This window comes from Salmo trutta, chromosome 10, assembly GCF_901001165.1.
Source record: "Salmo trutta chromosome 10, fSalTru1.1, whole genome shotgun sequence".
Classification (NCBI taxonomy): domain Eukaryota; kingdom Metazoa; phylum Chordata; class Actinopteri; order Salmoniformes; family Salmonidae; genus Salmo; species Salmo trutta.
This window is the reverse complement of record NC_042966.1, coordinates 21,877,065-21,895,872: the sequence shown is the minus strand read 5'-3', so window position 1 is coordinate 21,895,872 and position 18,808 is coordinate 21,877,065. Positions and strand designations below refer to the sequence as shown.

General features: G+C 42.6%; 1 protein-coding gene across 1 annotated transcript; it reads right to left on the bottom strand.

The window, feature by feature from the left end:
* Positions 1 to 2,627: 2,627 nt before the first annotated feature.
* foxj1b (forkhead box J1b) lies at positions 2,628 to 6,652 on the bottom strand. The gene is made up of 3 exons (XM_029764899.1): positions 6,372 to 6,652; positions 5,530 to 6,191; positions 2,628 to 4,716 (listed from the first exon to the last, which is right to left on the bottom strand). Exons 2-3 carry the CDS (start codon positions 6,118 to 6,120, stop codon positions 3,865 to 3,867), a joined length of 1,443 nt encoding a protein of 480 aa, XP_029620759.1. The 5' UTR covers positions 6,121 to 6,191; positions 6,372 to 6,652; the 3' UTR covers positions 2,628 to 3,864.
* Positions 6,653 to 18,808: the final 12,156 nt, after the last annotated feature.

The following is an 18,808-nucleotide window of genomic DNA, read 5'->3' as shown; positions in this document are numbered from 1 at the left end:
GAGTGGAGAACGAAGAAACTATACAGCAGACACAATGCTGGATTTGGACAGTCTGGGCACAGACTTGTTCTCTGCTCTGCTGCTTGGCATGGGGCAGTGTGTGTGTTTGGCATGGGGCAGTGTGTGTGGCAGAGGTCCAGGAGGACTGAGTCCCTCTGGTCCCTCTTGTCCCCCACGTCTGTGCCCAGTTTACCCACCCCAGACATGCTGGCCTCTGGCTGGCCTCCTCTCTAAAGCCAGCAGCCTGTAGTCTCATAGGCCCCCCTCCCTTCTCTCCCCTGAGCAGCCAGTTTAGTCCCATAGTACCCAAAGATCATAGTGACCACAGGGAACAGAGAGGAATGCCTTTCACTGACATGGGCAGTAGCAACACACACCAATACCCTCTGGAAAACAGTCCGGGGGACTCCCTGGAAAATACTGGCAATTTTTCCTGAGTGAACACCAGTTCACACACACAAACAACACAAACCATCAATACACACATCACTATGGCACATACCAACTCCATCATACACCACAGTCCATTGCACTGCCTCATCAGACTAGAGGCCAGTTATGAGACCTGACTGGACTGATACTTTACACAAAAAGAGGATCTTCTACAATGAGCGAGCACTATAAGCTATTTATGAGATTCATGAAAATAAATGTAATGTCTCTGTTTCCCATTTCAAGCTCTCGGTTCTGCAGCATATAGATAACCCCATAACTACTACTATACAGTGGTTCAATGGTGGTACCCAATTCCAAATCGATCCCCAGTCTCTAACTGCTAGGCACTTGAGTAGACCTGAAAGTATTTCATAGGTATATTCATAATATGTTAATAGTTTCACCTTGACCCCTATTATACTAATTGGTGTTTTTTTCACCATTTTGCTTCCATCATCTATATCCTATAGTTCAGCTGCCTAGAACAGCTCAGGGTCGATTTAGAATGGGTGGTTGTCATCTTTGATCGAAGAAGAAGTTATAAGACACAGCCCTTGTTAATCATAGTCACATAGACAGAATGGTTAATTGCCTCAGGAAAGCTTTTGGGTTTAGCTTAACAATAACATCCCTAAACCCCATTCAACACATGCTGCTGAGAGCTTTTACATGTAATGTGTTCTGGACAGACACACATGGACACATGTAGACATGTAGGCACACACACACACACACACACACACACAAACACAAACATACACTGACTACAATTTTGGACACAACGACGTTGTAAGTGCACAGTCTTTCATAATGTAAATCATTGCATCACAGGAACACAGCAAAGCACATGGATGAAAAGAGCAAATATTGTCAAATGGAACAAATGGAACCTAATTTACATCATACATAAACATCAACCTATTAGAAAGATCATTGAGGTGTATTTCCTATCTTAGCCACTCCCCTCCACTTCTCAAAGTCCCTCCTCCTGTCCTGTATGTGTTAGGGGGGTCTGTATGCAGCCCGCTAATCAGGGTTTGTCCATGGGGTGCCAGGGGGGGCTATAAAACACACACACACACATTGCCAGAGAAGCTATAAAGTAGCGTAGCATTAGCCCACTGTGACAGGCGAGTCTTGTTCCTGGTCTTGCAGTCATAGTGTCCGCGTGCTGGGCAGCGCTGGTCTCAGAGCCAGGGTGAATAGAGCTGCAAAATCCTGCCTCCATAGAGATAAGGTTATCTATTCAAACATGGGGGCCAATATTTAAACTTCACACACACATTTACAACCCCCCCCCCCACAACCATCATCATTATCATTAGAATAAGCAGGACTCCTGGGAGACTGGAACATATTAACTGGTACAGGCTGGTATGGAACTGATATAGCATAGTTATCAGCTCTCAGGAAATGGTGAAATCACGTAACCTCACGATTCTGTCTCCTTGCACAGTCCCTGCTGTTTCTAGGAATCTGAGTTATTTGGCTGATCCCAAAAGATCTTTACTCCTGACCTCCAACTACAGGGAGGGAGAACCAATGGGATTGGATAATCCACATTTTTCTCCCCTTTTTTGGCTTTTTCAATTAAAAAGAGATTTGAAGGGAGAAACCATGTGTGTATGGCACAGACACAATATCCTTGAAAACTGTTGCTCTTAGTTCAAACCAACCTGGTTTGAGAGAATGTTTTCTGGATATTGATCGGATATTGATCGACATAACTGCTGAGAGACATTAATCTTTCAAATGAAAGAATACAGCAAAATTAGACAACTGGAAATAGAAAATAACCTATATGCCGTTCTTCATGCTCCAACTGCAAGAGATTTCTTTGTTTAGCATCTGAACTGAGAGGGCAAGGTTTCCTTTCACATTATATTCTATAAACTTTCCACCTGTACATAATGCTCCTGTACAACCTCTATTCACCAGCTCATCACCTAACCTAGCACTGATCCTGGCCAGATCACATCGACCAACGATACTGGCAGACACCCAACAGAGTAATAGGTATTTGTTCAATGTGATGTTGCAATTCTGAGAGACCAGGCTAGTCTGGGCCTGACCAAGAATGAGGTATTCTGTATCTTCTCATCTGTGAACAAGCTGTTCTTCACCCTTACTGACCAATGGATTGCATCTTTGACTTTCACATGCAATATGGCAAACGAATGAGATAAAACATCTAAATTGTCAACATTTATTGCATTGAGGCATGATTGCATTTTTAACAACTTCTAAGAGTAGAAATAAAAACAACAGAATGACATTGAAGACATTGTATAAAGGTTGATCTGATCTTCACAATTGACTCAAGAAATTCAAACCTTTCACGAGCACAAGCCTTTTCATTGGTTCATCCGTTCTCCCAAACAACATACCATTTTAAATGAATCGTCCTTTCAAAAACAGTCCATTGTCGTTCATTTGTATATTTATCGTAGTTTGACGTAATCAATCAAAAATCAGTAATAATTTTTCACAAAATGGAAGCCAATCACCCAGTGAGAGAATTCAGATTTCCTCAGTATATCCTGAACAGACTCATTAACAGAGTTCAATCAAATGCAAGATTGGCAGAATAATGGAAAACTTGACCAAAACCGTCAGTGCCTACTAAGGCTGTGGTGTTGCTGTCAAATGATGGTGTGTGCACGCTGAATCTGTGTCATTGCATGTTTTATGGAACAAGGGCAAATAGCATTCTGATGCACAGCAGAAATATTTTCTATCCTCAAACATACATGTTGTCACTCAAAGTGCATATGCTTGGGTATTCTGATTGAGGCATTTCAGTTCATTTCTGCTTTGCCATAGCCCATGACTCAAGACACACGGCCATCTAGGCTCTTATCATAGACTCTAATCGATATATATATATATATATATTAAATTGATTACTTGAAAAACACATTGAAATTGGATCAATAGGTTTGACTATGACACAACACTAAGTACTGCATTTGACTTCATTGACTTCTCTAGTCAGCGATCAAACCAGAAACATAGATATTCATAAAGTCATAAACATACAGCATAGATCTCTCAAAAACATAATGCAAAAACAAACAAGAAAAAAATACATTTTATGTATATAAGATTTCATTATGCTAATGTAGAAAAATAGTGGTCTGTATGTAGGTCTGCCCCACAAGCCAATAGAGTGCATATTTGTTTGGAGTGTGGAGCACATAGCAGAGGGTAAGACCAATAGTGTTTCATTGTCAAGTGAAACAAATACAACATGCTCCTTCAAACCACAACAACACAGTCTTTAACCATAGTCTGAAGGAACTGCATGGACAGGACACGAATGACCAGCAGTCTCCTGAATCCCCTGTCCCAGCATTTACTGTAAGGAAGTCGTGGCTAGGGCCTTGGTTAAGGGCTGGCGTAAGCAGTGGTTCAACAGTGGTTGGTCTGTCACAGGTAGGCCTCAGCCCTGTCCCAGGGTTGTATCTCTGAGAAGAATCCTTCACACAGCCCAAAGCCCTGATCCAGAGTCTGAGGGATGGCCTGCACTTCCTCCTTCATCTCCTCCCAGGGGTGCACCTCCTGCTGCTCTGGGAACAGAGTCACCTCCTCAAACTGGTGCAGGTGGGTCTGTAACAACTGATCCTGGTTCAGCTGCTGCTGTTGAATGTAAAGGTTCCCTATGTTACTACTATTACATCCCACTGAGCCACTCAGCTCCATGTAACCGTAAGAGTCATGGGTCTGGTTCTGGGTTTGGTTGTCCCCCTCTCCACACCACCTCCCCAGCCCGACAGAGTGCCTCTCCTGCAGGGTCAGATCCAGCTCGCAACCCAGGGAGCTCAGAGCAGTGTTGATGTCCAGATCTTCGAATGTACTGCAGTTTCCACTGAGGACATCGTCAAACACAGATGCAAGGTCAAAGTCTCCCCTCAGAACTACATCTGCGCTGTGTGCCTCCATGGCTAACAGTGGGGATTTGGGTGTCCGCTCCATCTTGCTGTTTTGCCTTGGAGAAGGTTGTTTACGCTTGTTGCCGGCTCCAGCTCCTTGGTAGTGGTAGCCATCTTGGTCCCGCTGAGTGGCTCTGTGGTAGCCAGTTTCCTGGTTGTGTAGGAGTTTGCTCTGCCTGTGGGTGTTGTAGTGGCTGGAGGACATTCTCCTTCTCTTGAAGACTCCGTTGACGAACATGTCAGCGTACTGAGGGTCGATCTGCCAGAAGCCTCCTTTCCCTGGTTCATCCTTCTGCCGCGGAACTTTCATGAAGCACTTGTTGAGCGAGAGGTTATGGCGGATAGAGTTCTGAGAGGGTGAGGGGAGAAGAAACAAATGTGTTAAATCCATGTTAAATGTGTATCTAATTTAATATAACGTATGAATGGTGTGCGTGTCAAACAGAGAGAGGGAGAAAGAGATAGAGAAAGGCATTTAAGGGAGAGGCGGAGGAGGTATTGTTGTTGTTTGTGTAGGAAAGCAAATGCACCTAATGAGGCTTTCTAGTGTAGAGTTCTGTGCATTTCAAACATGATCGGCCGTGCTTGGCTGCTAAGGGAGCTCTCACAGGGATCCACACACACACACACACACACACACACACACACACACACACACACACACACACACACACACACACACACACACACACACACACACACACACACACACACACACACACACACACACACACACACACACACACACACACACACACACACACACACACACACACACACACACACCTCCCTGGAGCAGTATAGCACTTGTGCCTGGCCCCCTGAGAAAGAAGCCTGACAGAGATTTCTTGGAGGGTAGAAATTGCAGAGATGTTCTGTGATTTGAAATGTAAATCAAAATGAACATGACTAGGCTAGTCAAGCTGTCATACATAATAGAATACAGTATAACTTACTGTTAGACTGGATGATTATGAGAAATAATAGTATAAATGTGTTTTAAATGTATGTTGTATAAGTGCATTCATATTCTTACAACAAAACAACAGGTTTAATATGCATGTTGCAAACCATTCTGCTCCCCCTTCTCCCTCTCTCTTCTCTCCCTGTCACCATTTAGCTAATCAATAATAGAGAGACAGAGGAGAGCCGGGTCATTTACCTGCCAGCTGGGCTCAGCATGTCTGTAGTAGCAGAAGTTGTCTGTGATCCAGTTATAGATGGTGGAAAGAGTCACCTTGGGCTTCTTGCTGGCCTGCATGGCCATACAGATGAGAGAGGCATAGGAATAAGGCGGTTTGACTTTGGGGTTCGTTTTAAAGTCAATCTCCTCTGGTGGGATGATCTGCGTGATGTGGTGGTTGAGGTGAGGGTAGGTTGTGGTTTGGTGGTGTGGATAATTCACCAAACGCGCGTCGTTGGAGTTACTGCCAGAGGTAACAGGGCTCCCGAGGCAGAGAGGCATCCCGGTAGCGGCCGTGTCCCCGGCTGGAGGGCTAGACGGGGAGTCGGTGCCAGGGGGGTACAGGCGCTGGTGGTAGGAGACCAGGTGCTGTGAGGGGCAACCGGAGCCGGTGCCGGTGGATCTTTCCGAGTTAGTGCCGAGGATGGAGAAGTTCTGAAGCCAGTGGAGGCTGGTCAGGCTGTCGTCCAGGTGCACTGACCCGGCTGCGGTGTCCTGGTTCTCCGGCTGTAATTCCAGCCATTTCTCCTTAAACTTGGAGGCGATCTCCGGACTCATCAGGACAGGCATTCTGAGCGTGACGCACGAGACGGTCACCCGCAAAAATGTGACAATTTTGTAGGACTGTTCAATGAGATGTCCTGCACAAAACAAATATTGAAAAACATATACAAATTCGAATTTGATCCACTACCCCCATTACAGTATTAAAAACACACCATAAAAAATGGACTATTTGGCTCAACATGCCAACGTGTCAAAATGTGATTCGAAAATGTAATAAAAACGATCATAGTACAGCAGATAGCCTGTATCCTTACCTCAGTGACAGGTCAGCGATGATGCTCGGGAACAGTTTGCACCTGTTGCAACCGTCTGTCGATCTGTCCCTGTGCTCTATTCTCAAAGGACTCCAGCGAAGCACTATCCTCTGCGCAACAAGAGTAGAGGGGGAAGGCTCACCAAAGTAGCATCCAGCCGTTCATTTAAAAATCCATCAGATTATTTCATCCATTTCAGTCGTTTTTGCCTAATCCTAATTATTTAATTCCCGGCCAGTTGCTTTACGGAATGACACATGAAAAAGACTGGGTGCTGGAAGGTTTTTGGACGCTCATAATAAAGGTGGAGAGACTGCCCACAAGCCCTTTAAACGTCTTGGAAGTCTCTGATTGGTTGGTTCCTTTCTCTCCAGGTTTCACTTGGCTTGTCAGACACGGCTGTTCATGGGGATATGAGGAGCGCGCTGAACTGCATATTCAACCTCGGAATTAATGTAGCATACGCATAATTATATCCACAGTAGGCTAGCCTATGTTAAAGGGGGGAATCTGAAGTTGCTATATCAATTTCTGGACTTATAAATGATATATAGGCCTACCCATGGATTCTTAAAGTATATAATTTATACATGCCTCGTGAGTTCAGTTCAACTGTAGTAGCCCCTCAGAACCAAAAATATAAGCTTGTTTTACTCCAATGTTGGTAAACAAAGTAAATGTTAACAAACACTATATAGCCTCAAAACGTGGTTAAAAGAGAGTGGTTTCATTTCTCAGCCCAAGCTTTTTACCGAAACAGAGGCGGGGATAACGCTTTCTTGTAGTTTAAATTGATTATTGCCCCTTTAAGGTTAAATATCGGAATACAAAAATATCCACAAAATCAACAACACTTGGCCATCTCGTTCGTCTTTCCTAAAGGCTGTTGTTGTTCCGACCCCAAACGTAATCCATAACCTGTTGAGAGCGATTTGGCGCGACAGTCCTCCCATGGAGCGCTGAAACATCGCGCCAAAAGTCCCGCGCTTGTGCTACACTTTACCCTCAGCATTCCATACATTTTGTCCACATTTAACTAACCCATTATTTACTGTAAGCTATCAAATAGCTCCATTCAACTGCAGAGGGAAATATGAGAAGAAATTCCTAGTGCATCAAACTATAATAACGTATAGGAATCTGAATTGTTTTTGTTTAGTTTAATTTACATGCCATATATATTAGTCTTCAAACAACATATTGGTTTTGAAATAAAATCTGAAATGACTCAAGTTGTACAAATCACATTTTATTTGTCACATGCTTTGTAAACAACAAGTAAACTAAAGGGAAATGCTTAGCCTACTTATGGCCCTTCCCAACAATGCAGAGAGAAAGAAAAATAAATAATAGAAAAACAAGGCAACAGTAAACATGTAATCCCCAACGAATGATGTAGCGCCCCCCTTGGGCGAATTGAGATAACTGAAATGTGTTAGTGTGTGACTACAGATTATCCTTGACATTGACCAGATACTCAAGTGGCCTCTCTAACAATGAAAATAAATGCCTTCAAAAATGGAAGGCAGTTACCCTGGGTACCAGTCTCTTTAGTTAATCCACCCCCTGTACTCCATGTCAGTCATGAGACTGGCCTTTTTGCCATCTTCAAATATGAACATGTTCATGAATGAGCTCGATGAGAACAGAGGATTTGATTAAGCAATAAAGCTTGAGGGGTTGTTATATATGGCCAGTATACCACGGCTAAGGGCTGTTCTTATGCACAGCGCAACGCGGAGTGCCTGAATACAGCCCTTAGATGTGATATATTGGCTATATACCACAAACCATAAGGTGCCTTATTGTAGACTGGTTACCAACATAATTAGAGCAGTAAAAATAAATGTTTTTTCACACCCATGGCCTGATATACCACGGCTGTCAGCCAATCAGCATTCAGGGTTCGAACTACCCAGTTTATAATCAATTGACTGAAATCTGTGGTATATCAGACCGTATATGGGTATACATCAAGGACCATTTCCATTTGAATTGGTCTTGTAAAGGTTTGGGGTTGAAGGTAGATATACACACAATATCTGTCTTGGAACAATTGGCTTTGTAATCAGATAGTTTACCAAACTCTTCAAGCAATGACAGGAGGACTGGATTTAGTATGAGGGGTCTTGGAGATATAGCAAGACATCATTAGCATTCTTTTCCAATTGTAATTCCTTTAATTTGGTCATGTGCTCTAAACATGGCGTCAAGGGGTTCTATGACCATAGCAAAAAGACCTGCACTGGCCAGACAGCCTTGCCTTGTCCCTCGAGACAACAGGAAGGGGGTTGAATATTGGGTGTTGTTTTTAACTACAGTACTGCCATTGGTGAATTATAAAGATTTTGAATCCATGAGATAAATATTGGATCAAAATGAAACCTTGACAATACAGACATAAGGTAATTCCATTCCACTCTCAAATGCTTTTTCAGCATCAAGGGACACTACAACATTTGGGGTCTTAAGATCATTAGCATGAAAAAGAAAGACTTAACTTAAAATAGACTGAAATTATCCGAGGAGAGATGACCCTGCAGAAAACCAGTTTGGTCTGTGTGGATGTGACGGTAGGCGCAGAGTTCATATTTTAGCAATCAATTTATAATCAACATAAAAGTGACTGGTCTATGGGAGGAGCACAATGTATGATCTTAATCTTTATTTTTTCAGTAAAGTTATAGCTGCAAAATGTAAAGTATGAGGAAGCTGTTTTTTTACCCCAGACAGACCTTGATCATAGGGAGAAAAAGAGGCATCAACCACTCAGATAATTGCCTATAGAATTCTATAGGTAATCAATCTAATCCCAATGCTTTTCCATTTTGGAGGGAACCCATAGCATCTGATTGCTCCTCAGTAGTAATGTCATGATCTAAATTTAGCCTTGCTTCTTTAGGGCTAGGCCCCTTTTTTCTCCACTTCCTGTCTGAATGACATGCCCAAAGTAAACTGCCTGTAGCTCAGGCCCTGAAGCCAGGATATGCATATAATTGGTACCATTGGAAAGAAAACACTTTGAAGTTTGTAGAAATGTTAAAATAATGTAGGAGAATATAACACAATAGATATGGTAGGAGAAAATCCAAAGAAAAACCAACCTGAATTCTTTTTTTTGAGACCAACCTCTTATAAATTCAAAAGAAAGGGCATATTGAAAATTATTCCTATTGCTTCCACGGGGTGTCAGCAGTCTATGTTCAAGTTTTTAGGCTTGTAACTTCAAAAACAAATAAGAAATATCAGTTTTAGCAGAAGGACACAGTCTTGGAAATTCGTGTTTGCGCGCGCCATGAAGACAGGACGCACCTGCTAAAATCAGTTTCCTATTGAACATACTTCTTTCCATAAGAAATATTCTAGTTTGATTACATTTTAGGGTATCTGAGGAGCAACTGGAAATGTATTTTGACTTGTTGAAACAAAGTTTAGGGGTAGATGTTCGGATTCCTTTCTCTGCAAGTTGAACGAGTGGATTACTCAAATTGATGGCGCCAACTAAACTGACTTTTTGGGATATAAAGGATTTTATATAACAAAACGACACAACATGTTATAGCTGGGACCCTGTGGATGAACAATCTGAGGAAGATTTTCAAAAAGTAAGTGAATATTTAATTGTTATTTGTGAATGTATGAAACCTGTGCTAGTGGAAAAATATTTTGATTTGGGGCGCCGTCCTCAAACAATCACATGGCATGTTTTCGCTGTAATAGCTACTGTAAATCGGTCAGTGCAGTTAGATTAACAAGAATGTAAGCTTTCAACCAATATAAGACACATATGTACATAAATGTTTAAAATCCATATTATTTATGATTATTTGTATGAATTTGTAAAGGCCCACAGGAGGAGGCAGGTAGCTGGGTCCGGGGGCAGGCAGAAGGTCATACAGTCATGGCGAAAAGTTTTGAGAATAACACAAATATTAATTTCCACAAAGTTTGCTGCTTCAGTGTCTTTAGATATTTGTATCAGATGTTACTATGGAATACTGAAGTATAATTACAAGCATTTCATAAGTGTCAAAGGCTTTTATTGACAATTACATGAAGTTGATGCAAAGAGTCAATATTTGCAGTGTTGACCCTTCTTTTTCAAGACCTCTGCAATCTGCCCTGGCATGCTGTCAATTAACTTCTGGGCCACATCCTGACTGATGGCAGCCCATTCTTGCATAATCAATGCTTGGAGTTTGTCAGAATTTGTGGGTTTTTGTTTGTCCACCCGCCTCTTGAGGATTGACCACAAGTTCTCAATGGGATTAAGGTCTGGGGAGTTTCCTGGCCATGGACCCAAAATATCGATGTTTTGTTCCCCGAGCCACTTAGTTATCACTTTTTGCCTTATGGCAAGGTGCTCCATCATGCTGGAAAAGGCATTGTCTGTCACCAAACTGTTCCTGGATGGTTGGGAGAAGTTGCTCTCAGAGGATGTGTTGGTACCATTCTTTATTCATGGCTGTGTTCTTAGGCAAAATTGTGAGTGAGCCCATTCCTTTGGCTGAGAAGCAACCCCACACATGAATGGTCTCAGGATGCTTTACTGTTGGCATGAGACAGGACTGATGGTAGAGCTCACCTTGTCTTCTCCGGACAAGCTTTTTTCCGGATGCCCCAAACAATCGGAAAGGGGATTCATCAGAGAAAATGACTTTACCCCAGTCCTCAGCAGTCCAATCCCTGTACCTTTTGCAGAATATCAGTCTGTCCCTGATGTTTTTCCTGGAGAGAAGTGGGTTCTTTGCTGCCCTTCTTGACACCAGGCCATCCTCCAAAAGTCTTCGCCTCACTGTGCGTGCAGATGCACTCACACCTGCCTGCTGCCATTCTTGAGCAAGCTCTGTACTGGTGGTGACCCAATCCTGCAGCTGAATCAATTTTAGGAGATGGTCCTGGCGCTTGCTGGACTTTATTGGGCGCCCTGAAGCCTTCTTCACAACAATTGAACCGCTCTCCTTGAAGTTCTTGATGATCCGATAAATTATTGATTTAGGTGCAATCTCACTGGCAGCAATATCCTTGCCTGTGAAGCCCTTTTTGTGCAAAGCAATGATGACGGCACGTGTTCCCTTGCAGGTAACCATGGTTAACAGAGGAAGAACAATGATTCCAAGCACCACCCTCGTTTTGAAGCTTCCAGTCTGTTATTCAAAGTCAATCAGCATGACAGAGTGATCTCCAGCCTTGTCCTCGTCAGCACTCACACCTGTGTTAACGAGAGAATCACTGACATGATGTCAGCTGGTCCTTTTGTGGCAGGGCTGAAATGCAGTGGAAATGTTTTTTGGGGATTCAGTTCATTTGCATGGCAAAGAGGGACTTTGAAATTAATTGCAATTCATCTGATCACTCTTCACAACATTCTGGAGTATATGCAAATTGCCATCATACAAACTGAGGCAGCAGACTTTGTGAAAATTAATATTTGTGTCATTCTCAAAACTTTTGGCCACAACTGTACACAGGGGGTGCAAAAAGGCAAGAGTACAGGCAGGGAAAAGGCTAGTAACGTCATCCGGGAGATCAAATCAAATCAAATCAAATCTATTTATATAGCCCTTCGTACATCAGCTGAAATCTCAAAGTGCTGTACAGAAACCCAGCCTAAAACCCCAAACAGCAAGCAATGCATGTGAAAGAAGCACGGTGGCTGGGAAAAACTCCCTAGGAAAAACTCCTGAGAAAGGCCAAAAACCTAGGAAGAAACCTAGAGAGGAACCAGGCTATGAGGGGTGGCCAGTCCTCTTCTGGCTGTGCCGGGTGGATATTATAACAGAACATGGTCAAGATGTTAAAATGTTCGTAAATGACCAGCATGGTCAAATAATAATAATCATAGTAATTGTCGAGGGTGCAACAAGCACGTCCGGTGAACAGGTCAGGGTTCCGTAGCCGCAGGCAGAACAGTTGAAACTGGAGCAGCAGCATGGCCAGGTGGACTGGGGACAGCAAGGAGTCATCATGCCAGGTAGTCCTGAGGCATGGTCCTAGGGCTCAGGTCCTCCGAGAGAAAGAAAGAAAGAGAGAAAGAGAGAATTAGAGAGAGCATATTTACATTCACACAGGACACCGGATAAGACAAGAGAATACTCCAGATGTAACAGACTGACCCTAGCCCCCCGACACATAAACTACTGCAGCATAAATACTGGAGGCTGAGACAGGAGGGATCAGAAGACACTGTGGCCCCATCCGATGATACCCCCGGACAGGGCCAAACAGGCAGGATATAACCCCACCCACTTTGCCAAAGCACAGCCCCCACACCACTAGAGGGATATCTACAACCACCAACTTACCGTCCGAAGACAAGGCCGAGTATAGCCCACAAAGATGTCCGCCACGGCACAACCCAAGGGGGGGGCGCCAACCCAGACAGGAAGACCACGTCAGTGGCTCAACCTACTCAAGTGACGCACCCCTCCCATGGACGGCATGGAAGAACACCAGTAAGTCAGTGACTCAGCCCCTGTAAAAGGGTTAGAGGCTGAGAATCCCAGTGGGAAGAGGGGAACCGACAAGGCAGAGACAGCAAGGGCGGTTCGTTGCTCCAGCCTTTCCGTTCACCTTCACACTCCTGGGCCAGACTATACTTAATCATAGGACCTACTGAAGAGATAAGTCTTCAGTAAAGACTTAAAGGTTGAGACTGAGTCTGCGTCTCTCACATGGGTAGGCAGACCATTCCATAAAAATGGAGCTCTATAGGAGAAAGCCCTACCTCCAGCCGTTTGCTTAGAAATTCTAGGGACAATTAGGAGGCCTGCGTCTTGTGACCGTAGCGTACGTGTAGGTATGTACGGCAGGACCAAATCGGAAAGATAGGTAGGAGCAAGCCCATGTAATGCTTTGTAGGTTAGCAGTAAAACCTTGAAATCAGCCCTTGCCTTAACAGGAAGCCAGTGTAGGGAGGCTAGCACTGGAGTAATATGATCAAATTTTTTGGTTCTAGTCAGGATTCTAGCAGCCGTATTTAGCACTAACTGAAGCTTGTTTAGTGCTTTATCCGGGTAGCCGGAAAGTAGAGCATTGCAGTAGTCGAGCCTAGAAGTAACAAAAGCATGGATTAATTTTTCTGCGTCATTTTTGGACAGAAAGTTTCTGATTTTTGCAATGTTACGTAGATGGAAAAAAGCTGTCCTTGAAGCAGTCTTGATATAGATCAGGCAATAGGTTGATAACAGGAAATCCGATAGGCTAAAGTACAGGCAGGGAATAGGCAAAAGGCGTCGTTAGTGAGGCAGGCCAAAACTATCATTCACGGGAGGATTAAATTACAGTTAAAAAAAAAACTGAGCTCTGAATAGAAGTGTGTCACAAAACAAACAATACCTCACAATGATGGGATGCAAAGAACTGAACTAAATAGTGTGTGATAATGACATACAGGGGATCTACGTGATTGAGAGTGTGAGTTGGAAGCAGACGTTACAGCCATCCTTTCTTCTGTTTCTCTCTTTCTTTATTTGCCAAGCCAGTAACTTGCCAGCCATTTCACCTTGTTCTACATATCTTTGTTTTGTTTTTAAAATAGATAGTTCTGTAGAGTGAGTATTTCAAGGTGTTGTATCTCATATTTTAATTCTCTAGTTGGCGAAGTGTGATAGATTCTTTAGTAACTGAATGCAGATTCTCCAAGTGTTTTATCTCCTTTTCAATATATTTCAATTCATCTTTTGTTTTCCTTTTTAGAGAAGAAGCAAATGCTATGTTGTTCACTTTAAAGTACGCTTTCATGGTATCCCAGACCTTTCAAGGCATACTGCTGTGTTCCTGTGCACTTCAAATGAACATAATCAATAAATTCATGATTTACTAGTAGTGATATTTTGAATCTCCAAGACTTTGGTGTCACAGGAGGTCCGTCAAATTCAATTGTAAAAAACAGGACAGAGTGGTCAGATAGAATTCTAGGATAATAAACAAAATTTGAAATCTCGGAGAAAATGTTTTATGGAACAAAGAACAAATGCATTGTTGAATAGGATTTGTGTACATTAGAATAAAAAATACCCTTTCATTAGGATGTTGTGCTCCATACTTCTTGAAGTCCCAAATCTTGAGTGTTATGGACAAGTACAATAGACATATTGGACAATGATTGGATATTAGTCGATGATTTATCAAATTTGGCATCCAAAATACAAATAAAATCCCCCCCCACACACTTGGGGTCATCATGATTAGGGAAGTAGCAGTTTAGTAAGATGACCTCAGACTTAATTTATTCTGAGGAAAAAATACATATTTTGTCTAATCAGGATGGCAACTCCTCTAGTGTCGGATGTAAAAGAGGAATAGAAAACTTTGTCACTTTGTCAACCCATCCAGATCAAAGTTGCTCATGAGCAGGTGGTAAGAGATGAGTCTCTTGTAGAAAAGCTATGTCTACTCTTTTTTTATTCAAATAACACCATATGTTTGTATTTTTCAAAGTGCTATCCAAACCATTGACATTATGGCTCACAAAGCTGTATTTGAGCATTTCATTTTCAAATTCATAATCATCTTAGGAGTGACTTTATAAAAACAGGAAAGACAAACCAAATAACAACACAAGACAACATAACACAATAAGCACATATAACAAGCAAGACATGAGGGGAAAAAGTGTCCCCCCCCACTCACAATTGCAGGTGCTTAGCATCCGTCTCCTAATGTAAAACATGAATTAGTAAAGAAATTAGCAGACTAAATAAAAACATTTTTATTTTATTTAAGTGCTATATTATTAGCGAATACAAAAACATTATGCACAAATGCTGATCTTAGGCTGCCTGCTTGAGATGTTCATTCATGTCAGTGTTCTTACGAAGCGTCCCAATGAGAAGCGCCTTAATTAAATATTTTTTTAAACTCGCCAAGGGAAAATTGTCAATTTACTTTCCCAGTTCACTCCCTCCCCATTTGTATAACGGCCAATTAGCAAAAGTGAAACGCTACTAGATATTGTATAGGCCTAGATTATTTCAATTGTTATAACCATATACTTAACAGGGCTCCAAACAAAACAAAATGATTTCACTCTTGGCAGATCATCCGTTCAAACACAACAAGTCTCAATTATTAGACCAAATCTCAGTCAATTAGAACAAGTCGGAGTGGTCTGCTCTGCTTGATTCCACAGAGCGGCACAATGTCCATAACCAATGTCCATAACCAGAGAATTGATTGTCCATTATGGCCCCCAAAAATGATAATAATAGCAACCAAAAATAGAAATAGCTTGTTGATCATTTGGCCCTGGCAAGAGACAGTCGGCTCAGATTGAATCTACAGAATAATTAGATCTATCGTCTGATAGGTCATTAGCCTAATTAGCTAATACAACAAAAGAAAAAGCATCTGTGAAGCATTTCGGCCGAACAGCCAGTGGCGATTTTAGCACGTAAATCTTGGTTGGGCAAACAATTTTTTTTTAGCTGTATGACAGCAAAGCCACTACACAACACAACACAACACAACACTAAACAATACATGAATTGCACTATAATGTGATAAATGGTGCCCACAAACTGTTAGGGCCTACATAAAGCTGTCCCAACAGCAGAGCTTTCTTTTTAACACCTTGGAGTGAATCCTTACCACCGCTACACCTGCCTAACAGCGCAGCTAAGACTAACATAGTCAACATAACTATTTGTTCAGCACTTTTGAAATGTACGGCGACAGAATTCAGAACATGGACTGTTCTTACAGTATTCTCCCTGTACACCAAGTCAGAACTGTAGGACATATAAAGGAGGCATATAAGCAGACAATGAAAGCTCTTACAATATTCGATGATTGCAATTTCTCTAAACAGGCTATATGCTACATGTGCACCACCAAGTTAGAACAGTAGGCTAAGTTATGAGGGGGAAAGGGACCAAATTATTAGGGTGAGGCACATGGGCTACTAACAGCATACTACACAACATATAGTTAGTATTACTTTCTTAGCTACAGTATACATATCTTCCTGGCATATTACATAATTTATGCAGCAGCATACAAGACATTTTTGGACTCACCATTGTGCTGTACTCACTAGTACAGGAAGGTGGTGCAGCATTCCTTCTTGTGGCCAAATTTTGTCATGAAACTTGATCATCTAAGTCTGGCATTCTCTGGATTTATGGGGCTTTCAAGAGAACTGGGAACTCTGTAAAAAACAAGGTCGAATCACGACATCAGTGATCTTCAGGTCGGAGCTCTAGAAAGACGCCCGAGTTCCCGACTAGGAAATCCGAGTTGGATGATCGTTCAAAATGTATATTCCCAGTCGGAGCACATTTCTTCCCAAGTTCCCAGCTGTCTTGGACTCCCTGAAGTCTGAGATTTCCCTGTTCTGAGTTTCCAGTTGTTGTGAACACCCAAGAAGGCATGCTGGATTGACAGCATGGCCAATGTTTTCAACCTTTTCTGGCCCATGGGGTTGCGTGTGAATGTTTATCCTTTTAAACGTGGAAAATAGACCAATTAAACACAGACTTGGACCACACACCCTCTCCACTGAATAGCAGGGGAAGCAAAACAGTGATTGCTTTGCAATGCTTGCAGTTAGCCACAGATTCCTTCCAAACCACTCATTGTTGAATTTGCGATTTCGTACTTGTTGTGTTATGTTTATGTCCAAATGGCCGATGAGCACCGATACGTTAGTTTTATCTGTGGCCAATGACCTTGGGCCTTCTTGGGTGGACACTTCTAAATGTAAATCTATGGCAGCACCCAAGGGGGCTTAAACTTTATAGCTCTCCCTGTAGATTTTGTGGTGAGGCAATGTCCCCATGAGTGACAGAACACTGAGCCAATCACGGTGCAACTAGAGATGGTCTGTATTTTGGTCTGTATTTTCCGCTGACTGCCCCTCCACCACAGAAAGCACAGAGCTAGGCTGTTTGTATGCAGCTTTATTAACTCAATCTTTTTTTTTACATTATTTGCAAACTGATATGTGGCACGTATTAATTCCAAAATAACATGCAATAACAGGCTCAGCCCATTCTGCCCTGAATGACGGGTCGCCACTGGCTGTAGCCTAGGCCTACTTGAATCTTAAGAGGCTGCATAACCCACAAATGAGAGCACCCAAAAATAAAATACATATTTCCATTAGACTGGAAGTGGAGCTAGGCTACTGTCCAAATTATCAGATGGGAGATGGACGGAGCTGTTGCTAATTGGGCCAAGAATTGGTTTGAATACCATAGTGATTCTTGGTGTCTCTGGAGTCTCTGAAAGATAGTGTGATGTCCCGGAAAGTCACAATCAGCCTGCAGGGAAATAGCAGCCCATAATCTCACTTTTGTATCCCGCAGGTGGGTACGCACTTTGTTGAACGATGCCCGGTTTTTCATCAGTTCAGCAGAGACATCCGCATAGATGTGCACTCTCTGGCCCTGGTACTTCAGATTGCCAGCAGCCTCACCAGCCAGCCGCACAATGGTCCGCATTGTCTGACGATTTCCTCTGAGAATTTAGCATGTTTAGAGTAAATAGAATGTCATCACGTGATCAAAAAGTGGTCCACACACACCAACACAGTCGTGAAGAAGGCACAACAACGCCTCTTCCCCCTCCCCCTCAGGAGGCAAAAAAGATTTGGCATTGGCCCTCAGATCCTCAAAAAGCTCTACAGCTGCACCAGTGACAGCATCTTGACTGGCTGCATCACCGCTAGGTATGGCAACTGCTTGGCATTCGAGCACAAGGTGCTACAGAGGGTAGTGCGTACGGCCCAGTACATCACTGGGGTCGAGCTCCGTGCCATCCAGGACCTCTATACCAGGCGGTGTCAATGGAAGACCCTAAAAATTGTCAGAGACTCCAGCCACCCAACTCATAGAATGTTCTCTCTGCTACCGCACGGCAATTGCTATCATGCACCAAGTCTGGAACCAACAGGACCTTGAACAGTTTCTACCCCTAATCCATAAGACTGCTAAGTAGTTAACCAAATAGCTACCCTGATTATCTGCATTGACCCTTTTTTAACTAACTCTATTGACTCACCACATACGCTGCTGCTACTGTTTAATATCTATTATGTTGCCTAGTCACACATACAAGTGAAGTCGGAAGTTAACATACACTTAGGTTGGAGTCATTAAAACTTGTTTTTCAACCACTCCACAAATTTCTTGTTAAAAACTATAGTTTTGGCAAGTCGGTTAGGATATCTACTTTGTGCATGACGCAAGTCATTTTTCCAACAACTGTATCACAATTCCAGTGGGTCAGAAGTTTACATACACTAAATTGACTGTGCCTTTAAATAGCTTGGATAATTCCAGAAAATGATGTCATGGCTTTAGAAGCTTCTGATAGGCTAATTGACATAATTTGAGTCAATTGGATGTGCACCTGTGGATGTATTTCAAGGCCTACCTTCAAACTCAGTGCTTCTTTGCTTGACATCATGGGGAAAACAAAAGAAATCAGCCAAC

What these genes read in the sequence shown, in the direction of transcription:
- foxj1b (XM_029764899.1), bottom strand. Translation starts at nt 6,120, where the DNA reads ATGCCTGTCCTGATGAGTCCGGAGATCGCCTCCAAGTTTAAGGAGAAA. An exon ending in ATGCTGAGCCCAGCTGGCAG is followed by an intron (nt 4,717 to 5,529) that starts GTAAATGACCCG and finishes TCACCCTCTCAG; the next exon opens with AACTCTATCCGCCATAACCT.